The sequence below is a fragment of the Ictidomys tridecemlineatus genome, chromosome 7 (assembly GCF_052094955.1).
Source record: "Ictidomys tridecemlineatus isolate mIctTri1 chromosome 7, mIctTri1.hap1, whole genome shotgun sequence".
In the NCBI taxonomy this organism is placed as follows: domain Eukaryota; kingdom Metazoa; phylum Chordata; class Mammalia; order Rodentia; family Sciuridae; genus Ictidomys; species Ictidomys tridecemlineatus.
The window spans coordinates 189,546,991-189,565,781 of NC_135483.1; the positions used below are offsets into that span (position 1 = coordinate 189,546,991).

The 18,791-nt window shown below is 44.0% G+C and overlaps 1 protein-coding gene across 1 annotated transcript in view; it reads right to left on the minus strand.

Moving 5' to 3' along the window:
• Dner (delta/notch like EGF repeat containing) overlaps nucleotides 1-18,791 on the minus strand; it is a 296,027-nt gene that overhangs the window by 14,721 nt on the left and 262,515 nt on the right. The window contains exons 10-11 of the mRNA XM_021727111.3: nucleotides 14,449-14,562; nucleotides 4,394-4,525 (exon numbers count right to left, since the gene is read on the minus strand). Of these exons, the coding sequence (XP_021582786.2) occupies nucleotides 4,394-4,525; nucleotides 14,449-14,562 (246 nt within the window). The remainder of the gene's footprint in view (nucleotides 1-4,393; nucleotides 4,526-14,448; nucleotides 14,563-18,791) is intronic.

Here is an 18,791-nt window from a genome sequence, read left to right on the forward strand (position 1 = left end):
AATAATATATCTTCCTACATGATGCCTATTATCCTAAAACATTCTGTACTTACAAAGAATTAGCAGCTATTAACTCAAAAGCATCTAATATATCAATATTCCATCAGGGAAGGAAAAACTTCATTTTAAGCAGGCACCCAAAGGCTGCTGGGTGTGCAAAGAGAATGACAGCTGATTATAATGAAGGCAACCATTTATTGAACACCTACTAAGTGCCAGGCATTATACTCTACTCTCTACATTTATTACCCCAATTATTGATGCCTGGTAAGTCAGTACCTGAGCTAGGATTTGAAACCAGCTCCACTCACAGAATTGAGTTCTCAGGCACAGAATCCAGCAAGCCTTATTTCCATTCCATCAATCTGCTTTCCTTACATCCAGCCACATCCATTCCCTGAGAAATAGGTAGAGGATGCCTTCCTGCTGGTCGGAGTATTTCATAAAGTAATTATGAATTAAATGGGGTTTGTAAGTCACCCTTGAGTCCTAAATTTCTGTTTATAAAATTGCTCAGTCTAACGCATTTTGTTATAGTATCCCAAACAGACTAAGACAGATGCATTTATAAAAATGTTCATTCTAGTGTTGCCAGAGTGGATCATCTGTCTAAATAAATCATGAAATAAATTATGGAGCCTCTACAAAATGGAACTGTCATGTGGTGGTAAAGATGTGATAAATCTGCATAACCTAACTGGATAAACCTTCAAGATATATTATTAAAAACAAAAACAAGAGGCTGGAGATGTGCACAGAAAACTCCTTTCAGTGTGGGGGAGCACAGAGGCTCTTCCATCGCCTGACTATCTCTGGAAGAATCTCTCCTGAATGTCCAGCAGCTGTTACTTTGGGGGAGTGAGGTGGACGTCTGGGTGGGGAGGTTAGATGTCACATCCTTTTTTACATAAGAAGGACAACCAGAGAACCGAAGGACCCGACCCATTCACATAACCAGGAGTGCCACGTAACATCGCCTCCTGGATGTCTTGGGCTGTTATTAGATGTCATTTGTTTGAGAGGAAGAGGCCCAAGAGGTGCACCTGTACTTTTTCTCTGGCCTGGGAGGAGTCATGCTGATCCTCCCTGGTGCCTAGAAGCACCTGTGCAAAGCTGCCCAGCGATGCCCATCATGCACTCTGACTTACCCACCCTTATGAGTTCCTGAAGGCAGGTTCCTTTCATTAATTCTCTATAACCCAGGCCCTACCTGCAAGGCCTGCTAATAAGGAGGCTCTTGATTACTGACTGAGTATACAAACCCAAGATAGCCCACTTGCCTATTTTTCAACCACAGAATGGCATTAATTCATGTTTATCTGTTCAATGTACAGAACTGGCTGACCCCCAATCATCCAGGTTGACGGACATAGATAAACATCATAGTCCCAACGCAGATGGTACAAAACACACCCACTGTGTAAAGATTTATAGGGTCTATTTTGGTTTTTGACCTTGGTCCTAAGAAGGCATATTTTCCCTTTTCTGAAATCTAAAGGAAAAACACTGTGATCAGTCCCAAGGTGATAAAAAGAAGTGGAGGAGAATTAAAAGTTTGCCAGGATGCTAAGCTGATTTCCAGAACAAACACCTCAGAGCATGCATAAAACCTTAGAGTGCCTGGACTCATCCCACCAGGATGGTCCTGGATCACTTCTCTTGTTGCATTTGATAACTCTGCAGTCTGCTAGGTTTCTGCTTTGACTCTAATTGGGAACCAAATAATAACTCCAAAGGGGCAAATTCCCAAGAAACAATCATTACTTGGGCAAACACTGGACACAGGAGATAACTGTGCAACAGCTAAAATGGTATTCATTTGCGTATAAATCCTACTGGGGGTTCAGACTCTCTAGTGGTGGCTAATGATAAAGTTGATCCATCTCAGCATCTCTGTTTTCAGGATATGCACGTACCCTAGGTATCTGGGAGTATTCCACATTGTATACTGAAGTTTTTCTTTTTGTTGCATGTGATAGTAAATGTTATAGTATCCCAAACAGACTATATTTCCAACAGATCCCACTAGACTCAACTTCAATGGGGTTCAGTGCAGGAAAAGGTAGTCGGAAGGCTCTGCCTTGTCATTGTGCTTCCTGGCATGCTGTGACATTGTTGGGGATGAAGCCTGTAATACTAGAGCTGGAAGTGTGAACATTAACCATGTCATTCAATCCGTCATTTTATAGAAGGAGATGCTGAGCTCCAGAGAGATGAAATGACTTTGCACAATCTTGGGGGTGGTTAGGCAGCAGCAGGTACAGGCCTGGAACCCAGCTCCCTGGCCACCAGGGCAGCATTCATTCTACTCAGATTCTTGCCTTCAATTAGTGTAATCACTTTTTTGTAAATACTTATCAAAATTATTAGGACAATGTTGTGATAGGTCAAATTGATCCCAAATAATCTCTAAATATGATCATTTTCAAGAACAAATAGGAGGAAGAGAGACTGTTGATAAGGTGGTATGGTAGACAGAATAATGGTCCCCAAAGATGTCCATGTCCTAATCCCCAGAATCTTTGAATATCTTACTTTCTATGGCTAAAGGGATTCCAAAGATTGGTTAAATTGGGTATCTTGAGATGGGGAAGGTGTCCTGGTCTATTTGGGTGGGACCAATGTAACCACAAGGGAGAAAGTAAGGTTCTGAAGGGTCAGTTTGTTTGCCCAGATCATGTGGCCAGAATAGGATGGAGCGGGATTTTGAAGCCAACCTGATCCTCTTTCCTACTCTATCTTTGTGCCTCTTTTACCTATATTGTCATCACTCAAGGGATCTAAAATTAAGATTTTTTTTTTCTATACCTGTATAAATTTTTCTTCAGATACTTTTTTAGGATATCCTACATGTTCCTGACTTTTCTAATTCTACTTTTATATGTTTATCTCCACAAATACCATTTTAAAAATTAAAAATAGGTAATACTCTACCCCAGGGCACAACAGTTTTCATTTTGTAGAAGTACCAAATTTTAGAATGGAAACTGGCCCCGTGTTTGAGAGAAGTCAGCCGAGGCTGGCTGTACCTAGATGCAGTCACACAGTAAGCGCCACAGTCAGAGTGAAGCTCGAGGCCTTTCCAACAGATCCCACTAGATTCCACTTCGGTGTCTTACACCAACTTACAGTTGTCAGAAAAGAATTCCAGTGAAAATGCTACCTGATCTCCATCTTCACACGGGAGTATTTCTTGCCCTTGTTTAACAAGGAAAGCCGGCCCTAAGACCTTCTGTGTAGGAACATCTGGGAAGAGTCCCTGTTCCTTCTCATGCTAGGAACCAAAGAGGAAAGACAAAGAGTAAGCAGCCGAGGGGCCAAATATCACATTTGTTACCCCTCACGCTGATGGTGGAGGATGTGTTTCACATTTGTGCATGAGAGAGTTTCCTAATGCTGGACATGTCCTCCCCCTGACCTTCAGAGCTAGACACCATGCTGCAGCCGTGGGCGGTGCTGGACCACGGGCGAGGGGCCTGAGCCTGTGACACTAAGGCACAGAGAGCAGAGGCTCTAGGCAGCTCACAGACAGATGGGGCTAAGGGTCCTGCCTCCCCCCAAATTTGCACAGCTGATAAGTTGTGATCATCTGTCAAGAAGCAAAAGTGGGTGAGAGGGTCCAGGAAGGAGAGCTGGCCCAACATCCCCCATGTGAAGAGAAGCATCTGGAATGGGAAGGACGCGTCCTCTAACCCGCGTGGTTGGATTTCTTCCACCTTAGAGGATCAAACCCCCCTAGTTCGGATAAGAACAAAGTCCCTGTCGATGCTGAATTTTGAGACGTATCTAAAACAACTGGAAACACAGTTCTACACCTGTGCTCTTTTTCGCCTCCGTGCTGTGCATCTGTGGTTTCAACATCTCAAACCTGGATCCTGACACTGTCACGCTTCTGCTAGGTCACCCACACACTGCACTGGGCTTGAGAGGCAGCCCCCAAGTGCTCTTCAGCTTTTGTGGTGGCCCTCACTGGACTTTTCTCTAGGCAACGGGTGGAACCTCATACACTCGAAGACACTTCTTGGAGACCTAAGTGCAGAGTGAATTTACCTTCTGTGTTGCTTCTTACATTTTGCAACCCAGAGACTCTAGTTTTTGATATGATTCTAATGCTCCTCTCAAGCACATTTTTGGCTGCCTGAGTAGCAGTGAACTCTGGATGACATCTGAAAATTCTCATCCTGATGGAAAGGCTGGATGGGACTCAGGAAGGAGTGAGGACAGCATAACGGGGGGGGGGGGGGGGGGGCGGGGGGAGTGGCAAAAGCATGAGGCTGGGACTTAGGATCCACGGGTAACTCAGGGTAACTTGTCCCTCAGGGCCTTGCTGCTCGTTGGTGACACGGGGACTTTCTGGTCCCAGTTGGCATCCTCTTGCTGCAGAAATACTTACGGATTTCACAGTTTGCTCCCACCCAGCCATGAGGGCAATGGCAGATATAACCATTGGGCTGGTCCAGGCAGGTTCCAGCATGATGACAAGGGTTGCTGTCACATTCATTTATGTCAATGTCACACTCTTCACCTGGGGAGATAAGAAAAATGGCAATGAACTGGTTGCATTCACAGCTCCCAAGACTTCTCAGGCAAAACCAAGACACCTGCAGCTGACCATGACCTCCAGCAGCAGAGCCCAACCTGCTCTTTGTGTGAACTCTCAAAAAATTCCAGACAAGGGATCTTTTATTTAAGCAAAACTAAAAAAAGAAAAAAAAATATTATCACTGATGAGAAGAATTTCTCCTTTATTCCATTAACTAGTTAATAGAAGCTGATTCCCAAGTCTGAATGAGCCCTTCAAGGTTGATTAGAAAAGCAAACTTAGGTTCCTGAATTTATTAAGGAAGTCGATTTTATTTTGAATGTTGGCAGCTGAGTCTTATTTATTTTTCTAAAACCCCAGAAAGGCAAAAACTCACTGTTTATGATAATTTTGTAGCCAAAAGTTTGAGTGTGCAGACTGGACACTGACTCTTCTGGTCACAGCTGTGTGCCTAGCCTGAGTCAACTAATAAAATTTCCTCTACCTTCCAGATCCCTAGATCTGCCTGGAGGACATGCAGATTGGAGAGCAGCACGTCCAGCTCAGGACAGACAATCATGAAGTTGGGGGTCAGCCCATTGTCTTTTCTAAGAAATGGCAGCCCAAAGGAAGCTCACAAAACCCTCCAATCTGTCCTCCCCCGTAAAGAAAAGCGCCTGACTTTCTTTCTGACCCTGACTAGACCCAGACTTTCCGGGTAGCCTTACTGGCCTCAGAAAACCAGGGATAAAGTTACAAACCAGGACCTGGGCCAATGTCACTCTGAGCCAAACATCAATTTACAGGAAATAGCTTGTGACCAAAAGTGATATGAACAAAGCCACCTTCGAGTGACTTTTACGATGAGCCATCACGATGAGCCTATATGAATTGAATATGCTTCTTATAAATAAAGGCGGCTCATCAGAACCGAAAAGGATACTTCAAATTGAGACATTCTCTCATAAAAGTTTAAAAATGAAAAAAAAAAAAGAAATTTCTAAAATAAGGCCTCGTTTGCTTCAATACAGAATGGGATGAAAAATGAAACTCCTACCACTGCTATAGTCAGAGATCAATAAGAGCAAAATCAAAGATTTTTGTCCATTTTTTAAAAGACAATATTTCAGTACATTCAGGTAATTACTTCCAGGCTTATATAACATTAAATTGCTTTTCTGTCTGCTATTGGTTTACTTCACATCTATAAGATTACTCTGTCACTCACAGATGATTTTAGAGGAAGAATCTCACACTAAAATATTTCACCACTGTTTCATTTCATAGTCTTTAGGTACCTGGCACCTGACTACTTCATTTTTGAAGTAAAATCTGTCGAATGAAACATTTATTATGTTTAGGTCATACTAGGGTGACTATAATTTGGCAGTGTCTAAATGAATTTGTTTCTTGCAATAAATATAGTCATTGATTTCAATAGAAAGGACATGGAATGGATTGCTTCTTGCTAACCTATTTCAAAGTTTGTCTTTGTATTAACAGGGCGATGGCTCTGAGTGGGAAAGGAAAGAGACTGAACTGTTACAAATGGCCCTGCAGGGCAGACTAGTCGAGGGGACAGTAAACAGGAATGTGCTGAGAAACGCTAAAGGATGAAATCAAAGACCTTGATAGTAAATTCATCAGGACTACATCCCAGCTGCTTAGGAAGACAAGTTAATCAACGCATTCACTGAACATGGCTTTCTTTAGCTGGAAATCTGAACACTGCAGAGACTGAAATGATTTGCTCGGTTCCCAACACAGCAAGGGCCTCATTTTTCCTACGTCGATAGGCTGACAAAACTCAAAATTCCCCCCGCCCCATAAGGTCTACTGCAACATCACACCCATCTAATTCCCTAAAAGCAGTGCACCTGCGCAGCTGTGGCCTCCATCTGTCCAACCTGCTCTGGTCCAAAGCTCCTCCACAGAGGTGAAGGCCAAATTCAGGGCAGGTCTGGATCACTGAGGGCCTCTGATCTAGGCAGAAGTCCAAGATCCCTAAAGTGGACTGTTCTTGGGACCCACCAGATTAGAAAGAGTTGATTTAAAAAAGGGGGGGGAAAACATCTACAAACCATGATCTCAAGAATCGGGGCCCAGAGAGAACGTCAAACCGATGTCAGGCTGCTTCTCACCGCCACTGTTCTTAGAGATGCACTTGGAATGAAACGTCATAACTGAACCATGTCATCTTCACGCCAGGCCCGTCAGTGGGCAGCTCCTGATGCAGCAGGAGTGCTGGCAGTGACCCGGGTCCTGGGTGCCTCCACCTGTTCCCCATGGCCTGGTCAGCAGACGGCTCTCCTGCCCCAAAAGCTGAATATGTTCCCCCAGCTCTCAGCCTGGGGCCTTCACCATGTCCTGGGCTGGAATCGAGGTGATGCGGAGCATGGGAGGGAGATGGGGTGACTGTCAGTGGGGCCACCAAGGGGGTTTCCATCCAGGAGACCCCACGGAGGACCGCTGCCTTTCGCTACAGTGATCATGCTTTTTGCCATCCATTGACACAAAACGCTTGGAGGTTTATTGTGAATTATGGGAAACAAGTCTGGCTTTACTTACATTTCCTCGTATGTAAAAGCGTTATGTTTTCATATGCATTTAAGACCCTGACACACCCTGACGTTCCAGTTCTAATTAATTTGCGTTGTAGCTTATTTTACTAGGAGAATTCTTAGTGCTGGGTATGAGGTCCTTACTAACAGCTAACTCGGCACACCCTCAGGCCTCTGCTGGCCAGAAACAGTCGACTTTTCAGCTCACTCACTCTTTTTTTTTTTAATTGAGTTAGAGAAACATCAGTTGCTCTTAAATCACGATTATTCTTAAATAGCATTTGTGAAGAGAGTTACCAAACGATTTTTTTATTCTTTTTGAGATACTAGGGAGGGAACCCAGGGACATTTTACCACTGAGTTACAGTCTCATCCTTTTCTTCTTCTTCTTTTTTTAAAGACAGGGTCTCACTAAGCACTAAGTTGCTGGGGCCCTTGTTAAGTTCCTGAGGATGGCCTCAAACTTGGGATCCTCCTGCCTCAGCCTCCTGAGTTCCTGGGATTACAGGCAGGCACCACCACTCCTGGCACCAAATAAATTTCCACTTGACTGGGACTGGCAACCAGGGTCTGACCTCCAAATGGGTTATAATTTCAATCGACTCCTTTCTAAGGGGCAATATGCATAGGAGGTATGTTTGGTAGCCCTTAGGCAAGTCAACAAGCCTCCTAATTAATCCCATAGGCCTTCCCAGATAAATGAGGAAATTCAAAGCAAAACAAAACAAATCCAGTCACCGCAGCTGTAAATCCTTGGGTTAACAGAATCCACACTGGACGGTACCGACGGCTATCATCCTAGTGTTTGCACACTTCGGCGGCCCCGTGCCACACCTGGGCCCGATGCCTCAACTCTGATCCCTTCCTACTTCGTGAGAATTTTATTCCAGATGAGACGGGTCTAAAAAGTTATTTGGAACTTTTGCTATCGTGATGGAGTACCCGGAACCTGTCCTGTCCTCCCACGGAGAACAGCTAGACAACTGGATGAAATACATGCAAAATAAAGCCACGTTTAAGAGCCGGACTTGAGCTGCAGGGGAGGAAATGAAGCAGCTGAGCTCCACACAGCCTGGACCTCTGCCTGGGGCCAATTTAGAACACAACGGCCTCATTGAATTGAGGAGACAAAGACTGGAGTTTGTGGAGGCCAAGGTAATTTGTAGGGAAGACCAAATACAGAAGATAGAGCCACTCAGAAAAAGAGCACCAGAAATATGCTGCGTCCCTTGGGTCCCTTGCTGAATACTGTGCGTGAGTTGAAACTCCCGGAGCCTGGCAAACAAAATGGAAGATGAGCAGTTTCCAAACTCACAGAGGACTGGAAAGTATCCAAAGTCTCACAGTTCCTCGGCCACCCACTGCATCCATGAAGCCACAAAAGGGTCACCTCTTAGCACGAGGGCATGACTGTCCTAAGAGTAAAGGCTATGCATTTGGAATCACCTCCCCAGAATACAAAAACAAGCCTTGAAAGACCGACCAGGCTGGCAAGTAACTTACCTGCCACAGAGAAAGACCAGCATTTAAAAGAAAAAAGACAATGGAATCGCTGCACCCAACAATTAACCCACAATGAATGCAGGAAAAAAAAATGGAACTAAAAAAGGAATGAAGTCCTAGAAAACATTCTGTCCAATTTTAATAGCTATGTAGCCACAAGAGCTTTTAGGTAGCCAAGGCTGAGCTGCATTGCAGAGGAATAGACACACAAGTCGATGAAAAAAATGGAGAACACCAAATAGACCCCCATAAAAATGGCCAACTGTTTTTGATGAAGGTTCAAAAGCAATTAAAGAAAGAAAACGTGGCCTTTTTAACAAATAGTTGTCTAAGAAAATGTACTTCTCTAGGCAAAGAAAAGTGAACTTCCTCTTAGAAGACCCCAGGAAAGGATATATCTGTGGAAAAAGAATGGAACTATATAACAAATGCTGTGGGGAGGTGCTGACCTCAGTAGCAGAGTGAGTAGCACTGGTTAGACTCAATGAGAATGAGCTGGACGCAGGTTAACGAGTTTGAAACGGCTACCTGTGATTATTGGAACTGACCAATTAAGTAAATAGATATTTGAGGGTGGGAGCCAGGTCTGTGGCCATTGTGATGGGAATATTCAAATAGCAGAGGAGACCGATAAATGATCCATGAGAGGATAGAATAGAGTTGGAGACATCCCTATGAACTCATGCTTGGCTTACTGTAGGTATGGATGGCCACAGAGTGCAATATTCACAGATGTGCACGTGTGTGTGTAGGTTAGTAAACACATATTCTTTGTTGCTCTATCAGCTGAGAGGGCCTGAGAGCAATGACACCCCAGCAGTAGTGAGCATGTTAGTGCTCATATCTTTATTTCTAAAGTCATTCTCTAATAATGAACCAGGGATCCTTAGAGAAATTGGTAATTCTAGGCCTGGGGATGTAGCTCAGTTGGTAAAGTGCTTACCTCACGTGCACAAAGCCCTGGGTTCAATCCCCAGCAGAGAGAGAGAGAGAGAGAGAGAGAGAGAGAGAGAGAGAGAGGGAGGGAGAGAGAGAGAAATGGGTAATTCTCTAGGACTGGGGCAGGAAATACACAGGATGAGACTGAAGCAACTTGAGTTCCTGAAAGTATACAAAAAAAATATTCAAAGACAATTCAGGAGGCTGAGGCATGATGATCGCCTGTTCAAAGCCAGCCTCAGCAACTTGATGAGGCCCTAACTTAGCAAGACCTTGTCTCAAAATAAAAAGGATGTGGCTCAGTGCTGAACTGCCCCTGAGTTCAATCCCTGGTGCCAAAAAGAAAAAGCTGAAAGAAATAAATGACAGCAACAATTATCCACCCCCCAATACTGGGGCAACATATCAAAGGAACACAGGAACCAGACTGAAAGACCTCCCAATGTCCAAAGCAGGAATATTTTGAGCAACAAAACAAATTAAAAAGTATTAGATTTTAACCCAAAGTATAAAATAAACACCCATGAGTCCCTGTTAATATAAATAAATGATTGAATAAATAAACAAATGAAAGAGAATAAACAGATCGATCACAAAGAAAAATTCGGAATGGTTTCTGCAGCTGCTGCCCTCTCAAAGGGGGGGGGACATAACCTGGACCCTGCCCTGGTGAATGGTGAGCTACGCACGTGACTTCCTTCCAAAGGGGAAAGTAGGGAAAGGAGGAAACGAGCGACACTAGAGTGGGAACCCTGACAACCCCCCTCATCGGGTGACCAAGGTCGACAGTGATGGTTACAAGTCACCTGGATGGTATGCAGCCTTTATAATGCGAGGGGGTTGGCAAACGGACAAGGCAAGAGAGCATTCACCCAAAAGGACATCAGACGTTAAAATAAGCACATGAAAAGACACCCCCCATCATTCATCATGACAGAAATTGAAAGTAAAACCACAATGAGCTGTGACCACATGCCTATCAGAATGGCAAAGCCTTGGAGACCAGAGTGGACACAGGTAAGTTGATAAGTGGAAGCAGGAAGGACCTCCAGGCGATGATCCTTATGGTAGGAACATGGGTTCTGAGGATTAGAGGGGATATATTTTCAATCAGAAGCCCAAGATCAACAAGAAAAAGAAAAAAAATTGTCCTCCACATAGCACATACCGGGGTTTGCCGGCTGGCCTGAGATTGAAGGATCTGGATCCAAAGGAGAGAGTCTTATTTAATTAAATAACAATGGTTTGCCTAATTCATTCCATTACATCAGTTTGGGAGCTCTCAAACACTCAATAGTTGACCAAGTATAAGTTCTGCTACACCCTGAGTGCAGTGAAAAATTATTTGGTTCCTAGGCAGCAACCTCCAACAACAGGGACAACCATGTTCCCTATATTGAAGGAGTTAATATTTTATCAACCTCTCCCATGCAGCAGTAGTGATCAGGACACAAAAGATTTCTTTTTTTAAGGAAGAAAAATGGTTTTATGATTTAATCTATTCAGAAAATAAACAAAGGTAAATAAGACTCTCGATTGAGATTGCTCAGAGCCCTCAGAATGTGAGCATCCTTTAGGAATTTCTATGTGGCACGTACCACGTCTCAAATTTATTTGGACACAGAACCATTTTTCCACAGCGTATCTCCCGGGACTGGTTCTGTAAAACACATTAGCAGCACAATTCCCCAAACTACTTCTGTAACTATTCTGTGGTCTTCTGCAAGCTGAAAACGCACCAGGGCTGAATAGATCGGCATGTATGGCTTTCAAAAACCAGGCAGAGCGATGTCTGAACCTACTTCAGTGAGTCCTGCTGCTCCCTACGATCGGGGGGGGGGGGGGGGGGGTGCGGGGGGGAACCATGAAGAAATGCCCAGGCGTGGGCCTGCTGGCTGAGTGCATATGGGTGCAGTGGAGGCCAGGGTGGAAGAGGCGACTGGAGAGTAGGAGACAGGAAAGAAATTACTGAGAAGAGACCAATGAGGTGTGTTCGGGGCTCTGGCAGGCAGAGGAACCAGGACGAGGATGGAAAGGCTAGACGGGACCAGATCTCCCAGGTCTCAATGATCAGCACCAGGACGTTGAACTTGTTCTTGAAGGACAATCAAATGTCAATAGGGAGTGGGCAGAGTAGAGGATCAATATGCACGGTCTCTGCATGCAGAGGGAGAAGGCTAGAATGATCCATACGATTAGGGAACACAGTTGGAGACATGGCTACAGTGTGGAAAATGGACTGGGATAGGTGCATGGTGTGGGGGCTGTCGGAGGGGGTGCAGAAAGCAAAGGCAGCCAAGGGAGAAGTTTGTGGAGTCCTTGGTATCTGAATGCATGTCCACAGGAAGAAGAGGGGGTGTCGGGATGATTCCCCAGTTTCTGGCGAGCACAACTTGGAGGTAGTAGTAACAACATTTAATAAGCTAGCAAATATTTAAAGAAGGAAGCAGAGAATCTATGATTTGAGGTGTCTGAGATGCCCCAGAGTGTGTGCTGAGTAGGCAATTTTTTGCTAAAAATTCTAGGGAAAAGGTTATGATTTCTGTCCCCAAAGATACTGGAATAAATTTCAAATGGAATCAAGATGTAAAGGCACAAAATAAACTCACACTTGATTATAATGATATAGGAGGATATGTGTAGTCTTGATTGATAGAATCTTTCATGAAATGACAACAAAAGAAAATATCAAGATAGAGCGTATAAAATGAAAATTCATGTGTACAAAATAAGACACTTGATACACATTTAAAAGATAAACACAGTGGGAAAATATTTATGACCTTGTCAGATAAAACGTAATATACTTCATACAAAGGGCTATTTCAAATCAAGAAGGATAAAGATTAGCATGAAAGGTCTGGCCGAACAGCAGACAGATGGCATGAATAGAGGGTTCCTAAGAGAAGAAACACCAATCACAAGAAATACCTTGTAAAAGTTTCCAACCTCCTAAGGAATCAAAGACCCACAAATTAGGACAATGCGAAAATGGCACTGCTGCCAGCCAGATGAGGATTCTGGAATATCTGTGTCAAATGATGAAGTAAATACTTCTGCCACCCGAGGAGGAGCGGATGTCGGCACCATGTTGATTCTTGTTTTTCTCTTGTTACTGTTGTTGTTTTGTTTTCCTGGAGAATAACGTGGAGATCAGGTATGTGTTCTTCTTGATTCTGAGATTATGTTTTGGGGAAATTATACCAAAAAATAATAAGTGCACAGGATGTCTAAGAATATCCCTGTCGATGTGTTTACAAGACGGAAAGGTCACACTGTGGGTAGATGACAAAAAAGTCATGGTATTTCATACAAGGATCTACAACCAACCAGTACAAATGTTACACAGAAGCATGTTTCTTGATGTGGAAACACGTGGAATTGATATATTTCAAGCGAAAAATGGGTTACAAATTAGTAATGGGCAGTTTGATTCCTTTCATGCTCCAGAGTTCATGAATACACACTATTGACTGTCTGCTCTACACCTAGACCTCTGGGAACAATCCCAGGATATCAAAATTATCAAAATGTTAATAATTTCCTAGTAGTGCTGTTTAAAGTGATGGATTTTTCAATCGCCCTGTATTTTCTATTTTTTCCTCCCATGCCTTTTATTACTGGTAGAATAAAAATATTTGTGGAAAAAAAAAACCAGAATTCTTCCCCAGTATTAATTTTACCTCCCCTGACTGATATATAAATGTCTCCGTGTGTTTTTAAACCATTCAGGAAAACAAGACCATCTGCAAATCCTTTTCTGGAATAAGCCCATTTCTCAATCCCAGAAAAATAAAAAGAAAAACAGAGCACTGCTCAGACAAATAGAGAGAAGATCAGAAGGTGCTCCTTCCACCTGGTGGCTGTTGGCACCCTACCGGGGGCACAGATGAGGCTGCCCAGGGGTGGAGGAGGAGGAGGCCCTGCAAACTGCTCCAGGGTTTGGAGGCCTCAGTGGCTCAGCAGGGGACAGGCCAGCCAGGGGCTCTCATGTTTCTAGAGGCTTCCCTGCCTGCTCTCCCAGGGGCACCTGTGAGTCAGCTTCTCTCAACCTGCAGGCCGGAGTGACCCTATGCCCCTGCTGGTTAAGCAAAGTCCAGAGAACACAGACTCCGTCCTGCTCTTTCAATTTCAGGACTCCTGGGTCTGTTGGGAAAACAGAATGCTGGCCTTGGAGTCCCTCTGAGAATCTGATGAAATGTTAGGAACCTCTCCTCAGCAGACACATCCACAGAACGCTCACATCCACTTTTGGAGATTCACAAACTCCTCGAAGCTCATGGAAGTGGTGGCTTTGCAGAAAGATCCCAAGACTAGGCTGCATACCACAACTGAGTAGTGACTTCCTGACACGGTTCAGTGGCCGTTAAGGCTGCTGGGAACCAGCCCCCGGCCCCCACCCACTCTCCCAGCCCACTCCTCCTGACCCTCTCCAGCAGCGTCTAGACCCATGCCAGCAACAGACCCACAACCTGGACGGTCTCCCTAACTTCCCCCACCACCAACTTTCTTCACTTTTCAAAATTCTGTTATTTTTATGTCATTCAATAAAAAGAAATGTAGTAGCTGAATGTAGTTTCAAAGGAAGACACTCTCCTTCCTTCCTGACCTGCATTCACATGCACACTCTCAAGTGTTCATGTAACAGCTCATTTCTCATGTTTCAAAGCTATAGCTCTGAAAATGCATGGCAATGACAGTTTCAGCAAATCTACGCACCAAATACTCATTTCAGTAGAGCCTCATTTAATGACACACAGTTGATTGTTTTAAAATAGATCTTCACGCAAGTACTACCTCCACATTTCGAAGTTGTATGCCTATCTGCAATCATTTAAGCGAGGAGGATTTGGAGCTATCTTAGCCTCAGCAATATCAGGGACTTGGTGGTAAATTTGAAGACCCATTGCACGGATCACTTGCCTGTGAAGCCTGGTGCACAGACACAGGTGCCATTCAGACCTTCGGTGTCACAGGTACCTCCGTTCAGACAGCTGACATTGGCGCAGGGATCCTTGTACAATTCGCAATGTGTTCCTGCAAAGAGACAGACACAAAAGGGGTGACTCACAGAGCAATCTCCAGCTCCGGTGGCCTTGAAAACGAAGTACTTGAATGACATGGGATGGTGTGGGGACAGATTCCGGGATATGTGTGTGTGTGTGTGTGTGTGTGTGTGTGTGTGTGTGTGTGTGCACGCGTGCGCACACACATGCCTGTGCCCATTCCTGACTTTACTGTTGTAAAACATAACTTCTACATTTACTCTTATAAAAACATGGCCTATTAGTAAATAGATTCCATCTTTTCCCACAGGCCCTACCAGAAAAAACTTTAATGCACACTTTCTCTGATTACATGTCCCTAATGCATAGGGCACACAAACAAAAAAATAAAAACCTGAGAGATAAAATTTTTTCAATGGCAAATGCTCTCTGCGTCTCCAAAAGAATCAGAAAACAGCTAGACAGTCTTAATAAAATTTCAATATAATTGATAACAGCACCCCAAAAATGAGGATCTGGAGTCAAATATTTCAGCGAGACCCAGCTCTACTGTGGAGAACTGCAGGAGAGGGAAGGATCAGCTCCAGGACTGGACACTGGGCTCAAAGGCCAAACCACACTCCACACGCAAAGTTAGTGTGCACCCGGCCTGGGCCACATTCCAGGCCCTCGCTCTAATTTATTCTTCCCAAAGACACTGTGAGATAATTGCCCTTATTCCCCCACTTTACAGATGAAGACACCCAGGAAAGAATCTCTGATCACAAGCTGCGATTCAAACCTTCTGCTCATCCAAATACAGTCTCTGCTGGCTGGATAGTTTGCCTCAGACTGGCCATGGAAAGAAACAAAACTCTGTGGAACTCAGCACACATTTAATAACAAAGAGGCTTTTAGAAAATATGTAAAGTAAAAACAGAAAATGTCCCATTTCTGTAACATATGTATATTACATATAATAAAAATTACATACATATCTACATGTATATATGCCAATGCCTGAAGCAGGACTGGATTACTTTGACTTCACATCTATGTATTCTGCTTTGTTGACATCTGCTGGTGTCATTGGAGGGCAAGATGGGTAAACGGATTGGCCTCCCACTCCCCACCCCTATCCCATTCCCTTAGGAGAGAAGGAGAAATTATATCCTAATATAGGTAAGAGTGTAAGTAATGGCATATCTGTCTTTTCTTTAAGCCTTAAGAAAAAATAAGCACAAAGCAGATAACAAGGGCATGGTCTTACTTCATCTGCTCCCAGGCTCGTTGCTTAGCTCATACTGTGCAAGTGGACAGCCACACCCAGTGACTCATCCGCAGGCAGCACTGAAATCACTCTTGCTGGGCTTTTCTCTCTCGTCTTTGTCAATGCTTTCAGAAGTTGGACTCAAGAAGGAGAAAAAGAAGAGAATAGAAACAGACTTTCCTATCTATATTTGCACCAACGACTTATTGGAGCCAAGCATTTGAGAACGGATGGTCTTTAATTCCTTTTTATCCTTTGCCCATCGTAGCCAAGCTATTAATGATGCTCTGCCAGACGTTGTTCTGGGGGACCTTTCAGCTTGGCCTTCCCTTTCTTCCTGAGACAACAACCCAGACCCCTTTGTCTTGTGCCTGGTGAGATACAGCCCCCCTAGCCATGTCTGTCTCCAGGGACTTGAAAGAAACTTCCTGGTTTAGTAATCTCGAAGATCAAACCAACTTTAAGATCAGCACACATCTGGTGACTCTTCTTCATTTGGATGTGCATTGCCTCTTCTCCCAGAAGCCTCAATTCCCTGATTCTCACATAGCATGGATTCCAGTAGAAAAATAAAATGAAGGAAAACCTTATCTGCTTCAAAATGTTCATCGTGAAACAAAAGATTCACATTATTACAAGTTCCCAAGGGGCTGCTCCATGGGAACTGCTGATTAAAAAAAAGACTTTCTGCTCTAGTGAGAAATACACTACACAGCGTTCAGAGATGTCTGACACCTGAACAAAACTCCATCAGAGCTAAAGTGCAGGCAGTCAGAAGACCCTCCCTGGTTTCTAGTACTGCAGGGGCTCGCGCAGTCAGGGTCATATCGTACAATTCAAGCAAACTCCCACATTGTTCAAATAAGGCTGGAAGGCAAATTCTAGGCCAGATGTGTAAACCTAATAACTTTAAAGTCTTCAATACAATAAATTTGATGAAAATGCCCAGGACAATAGGCCATCTCAGTCTTTTGCATGTCTGAGCGTCCTGGGGTGTTTTGGCAATGATTGTAGCCCGCTGGCTCTCATTTTCAAAAGATGAGACCTTCGGCCACTTAAGCATCCGTTTAGAGTTTGCTGGCAGCAGGCTTGCTGGATGCGACTCTCCACGGAGGCAATCACATGAATTGAGATGGCCTCACAAGCCCCCAGTGAACATTCAGGTTCCTCCCATTTGTACAAGCTAAGCTTTGGTAACCCCTGCATAAAAATACCCGTCATGCTGCACTGTGGTCATTACAGCTGGACACCCATGAGCAAGAGACTTAAAAACCGAGAACAAACACCGCTGGACACTAGTGATGTGCTGGGGGCTCCTCTTGAGGCTGGGGGCCACCCCTTCCTGGGCTCCCAGGCTCTCACCCAGCACTGTCCTGGGCATCCTGCTTCCTCTGAAAAGCACGTCTTCCTTCACCCTCCACCCAACCTGGACCCCACCAGGCACAATAGCCCTCGTCCATCAAGGCCAAGGCAAGACAGAGCAGCTTCCGCCGTGGCCCACTAAGAGCAGCTGGGATCCCCGCTGTTACGGAGGTTGCTGTGCCAAATCATAACTCCTCTGTTCCCCTGTCTGAGCCCCCCCAAATCTCTGAGGGCCTCTGGAGCAGAAGCCTCATCTTAATGCATGGAAGAAATTACAGCCGTGACACCAGAATCCTGTCATTTCAAAAGGGACAACAGCCGGCCAGTATACTTTGGCTGACACTCAGGTGAGACTGCCAGGAGCAAGAAGCCGTTCCAAATTCCAAATCTGCCTCAGGAACACCCTGTTTGGTCAGGGAAAACCAAGACCACACTTCAAACTAAGTCTGAAATGACACACACATCACCCGCTGGCACAGCGCGAGGCACGCACCATTACAAAACCTGTGTTTAGTCTCAGGCAAAAATAAACTGCAATTCAGTCAAAACTAATAAAATATTCATACTTTTAATATTAAGGGATGAAGAAGCAATGTTTCTGAAAGGATTTCTATTCCAACAGGCTCCTTACTGACTTTAATTTTAGAATTAAAATGAGATAGAATTTTTAAAAAGACAGCGCATCAATTATATATCTTTGGTGTCATCACAACTGTAGTGACAATTACTATTTGGAAACAGAAGAGCATTATTTTATCTCCAGGAAAAGTTAGCTAGGTAAAGGAAATTAACCGGAAGTATTCTCTGTACTTAAAATTTGCTTTGAAGCATCATCTCATTTTATTCAGATTTGCTTTCTCCATGAACACTTTTTCAGAATTCCAACCATCACAGAGCTTAACATTCTCTAGACTGTTCTAGAAATTACCATCGACATCTCAACGTAGGCCGCAATATTCTGTGTCAGCCTAAGCCTGCTCTTCCAGTCTGAAGAAGGAAGGAGCCTTGCCATAGTCATTTTTGTGTCTATCCCAGGACAGGAGAAGGCTGGGCACACCAGATACCCAGAATACTTGCCCCTGATCAGACAGATTTAGGCACAGAAACAACCTCATCAAACAAAGGAGGAGTGCACATTCTTTCAACCATAGCCTCTAAAAATCAAACAAGTAAAAAGGACATGACCAAAACTATAACCCGGTAATCTCATATCTGAGACACTCGCACCCCATCTAATCCAGAAACTATGAAAATTATATGAATAAAGATGTTCACTCAAGATTATTTATAACAGTCCATTAGAGTCAATCAGTACGAGCCATCAGAGGATCCGAGTAACAAGGGCACAGATAAGTTGTCCCTCATGGGCACATTAGTCAGCCTTCTTAGCAAGATAGAGATCAAATCTAATAACATGTTAGGTATGGGCATAATACACAATTGTCGTTATACTCAATTACAACTGTAAAAACATGGATATTAAAGGAAATGGAAGCTATAAAATTATTGCCCTTGCGTTATGTTGTTAAAAACTATGAGCAATTTAAAATTTTCTCTTTTTTCTAGAATCTTTACTGTTGTTAGGTTGTTTTTATAATTAAAAATTGAGGGGCTGAGGCTGTAGCTCAGTGGTAAAGCACTTGCCCTGC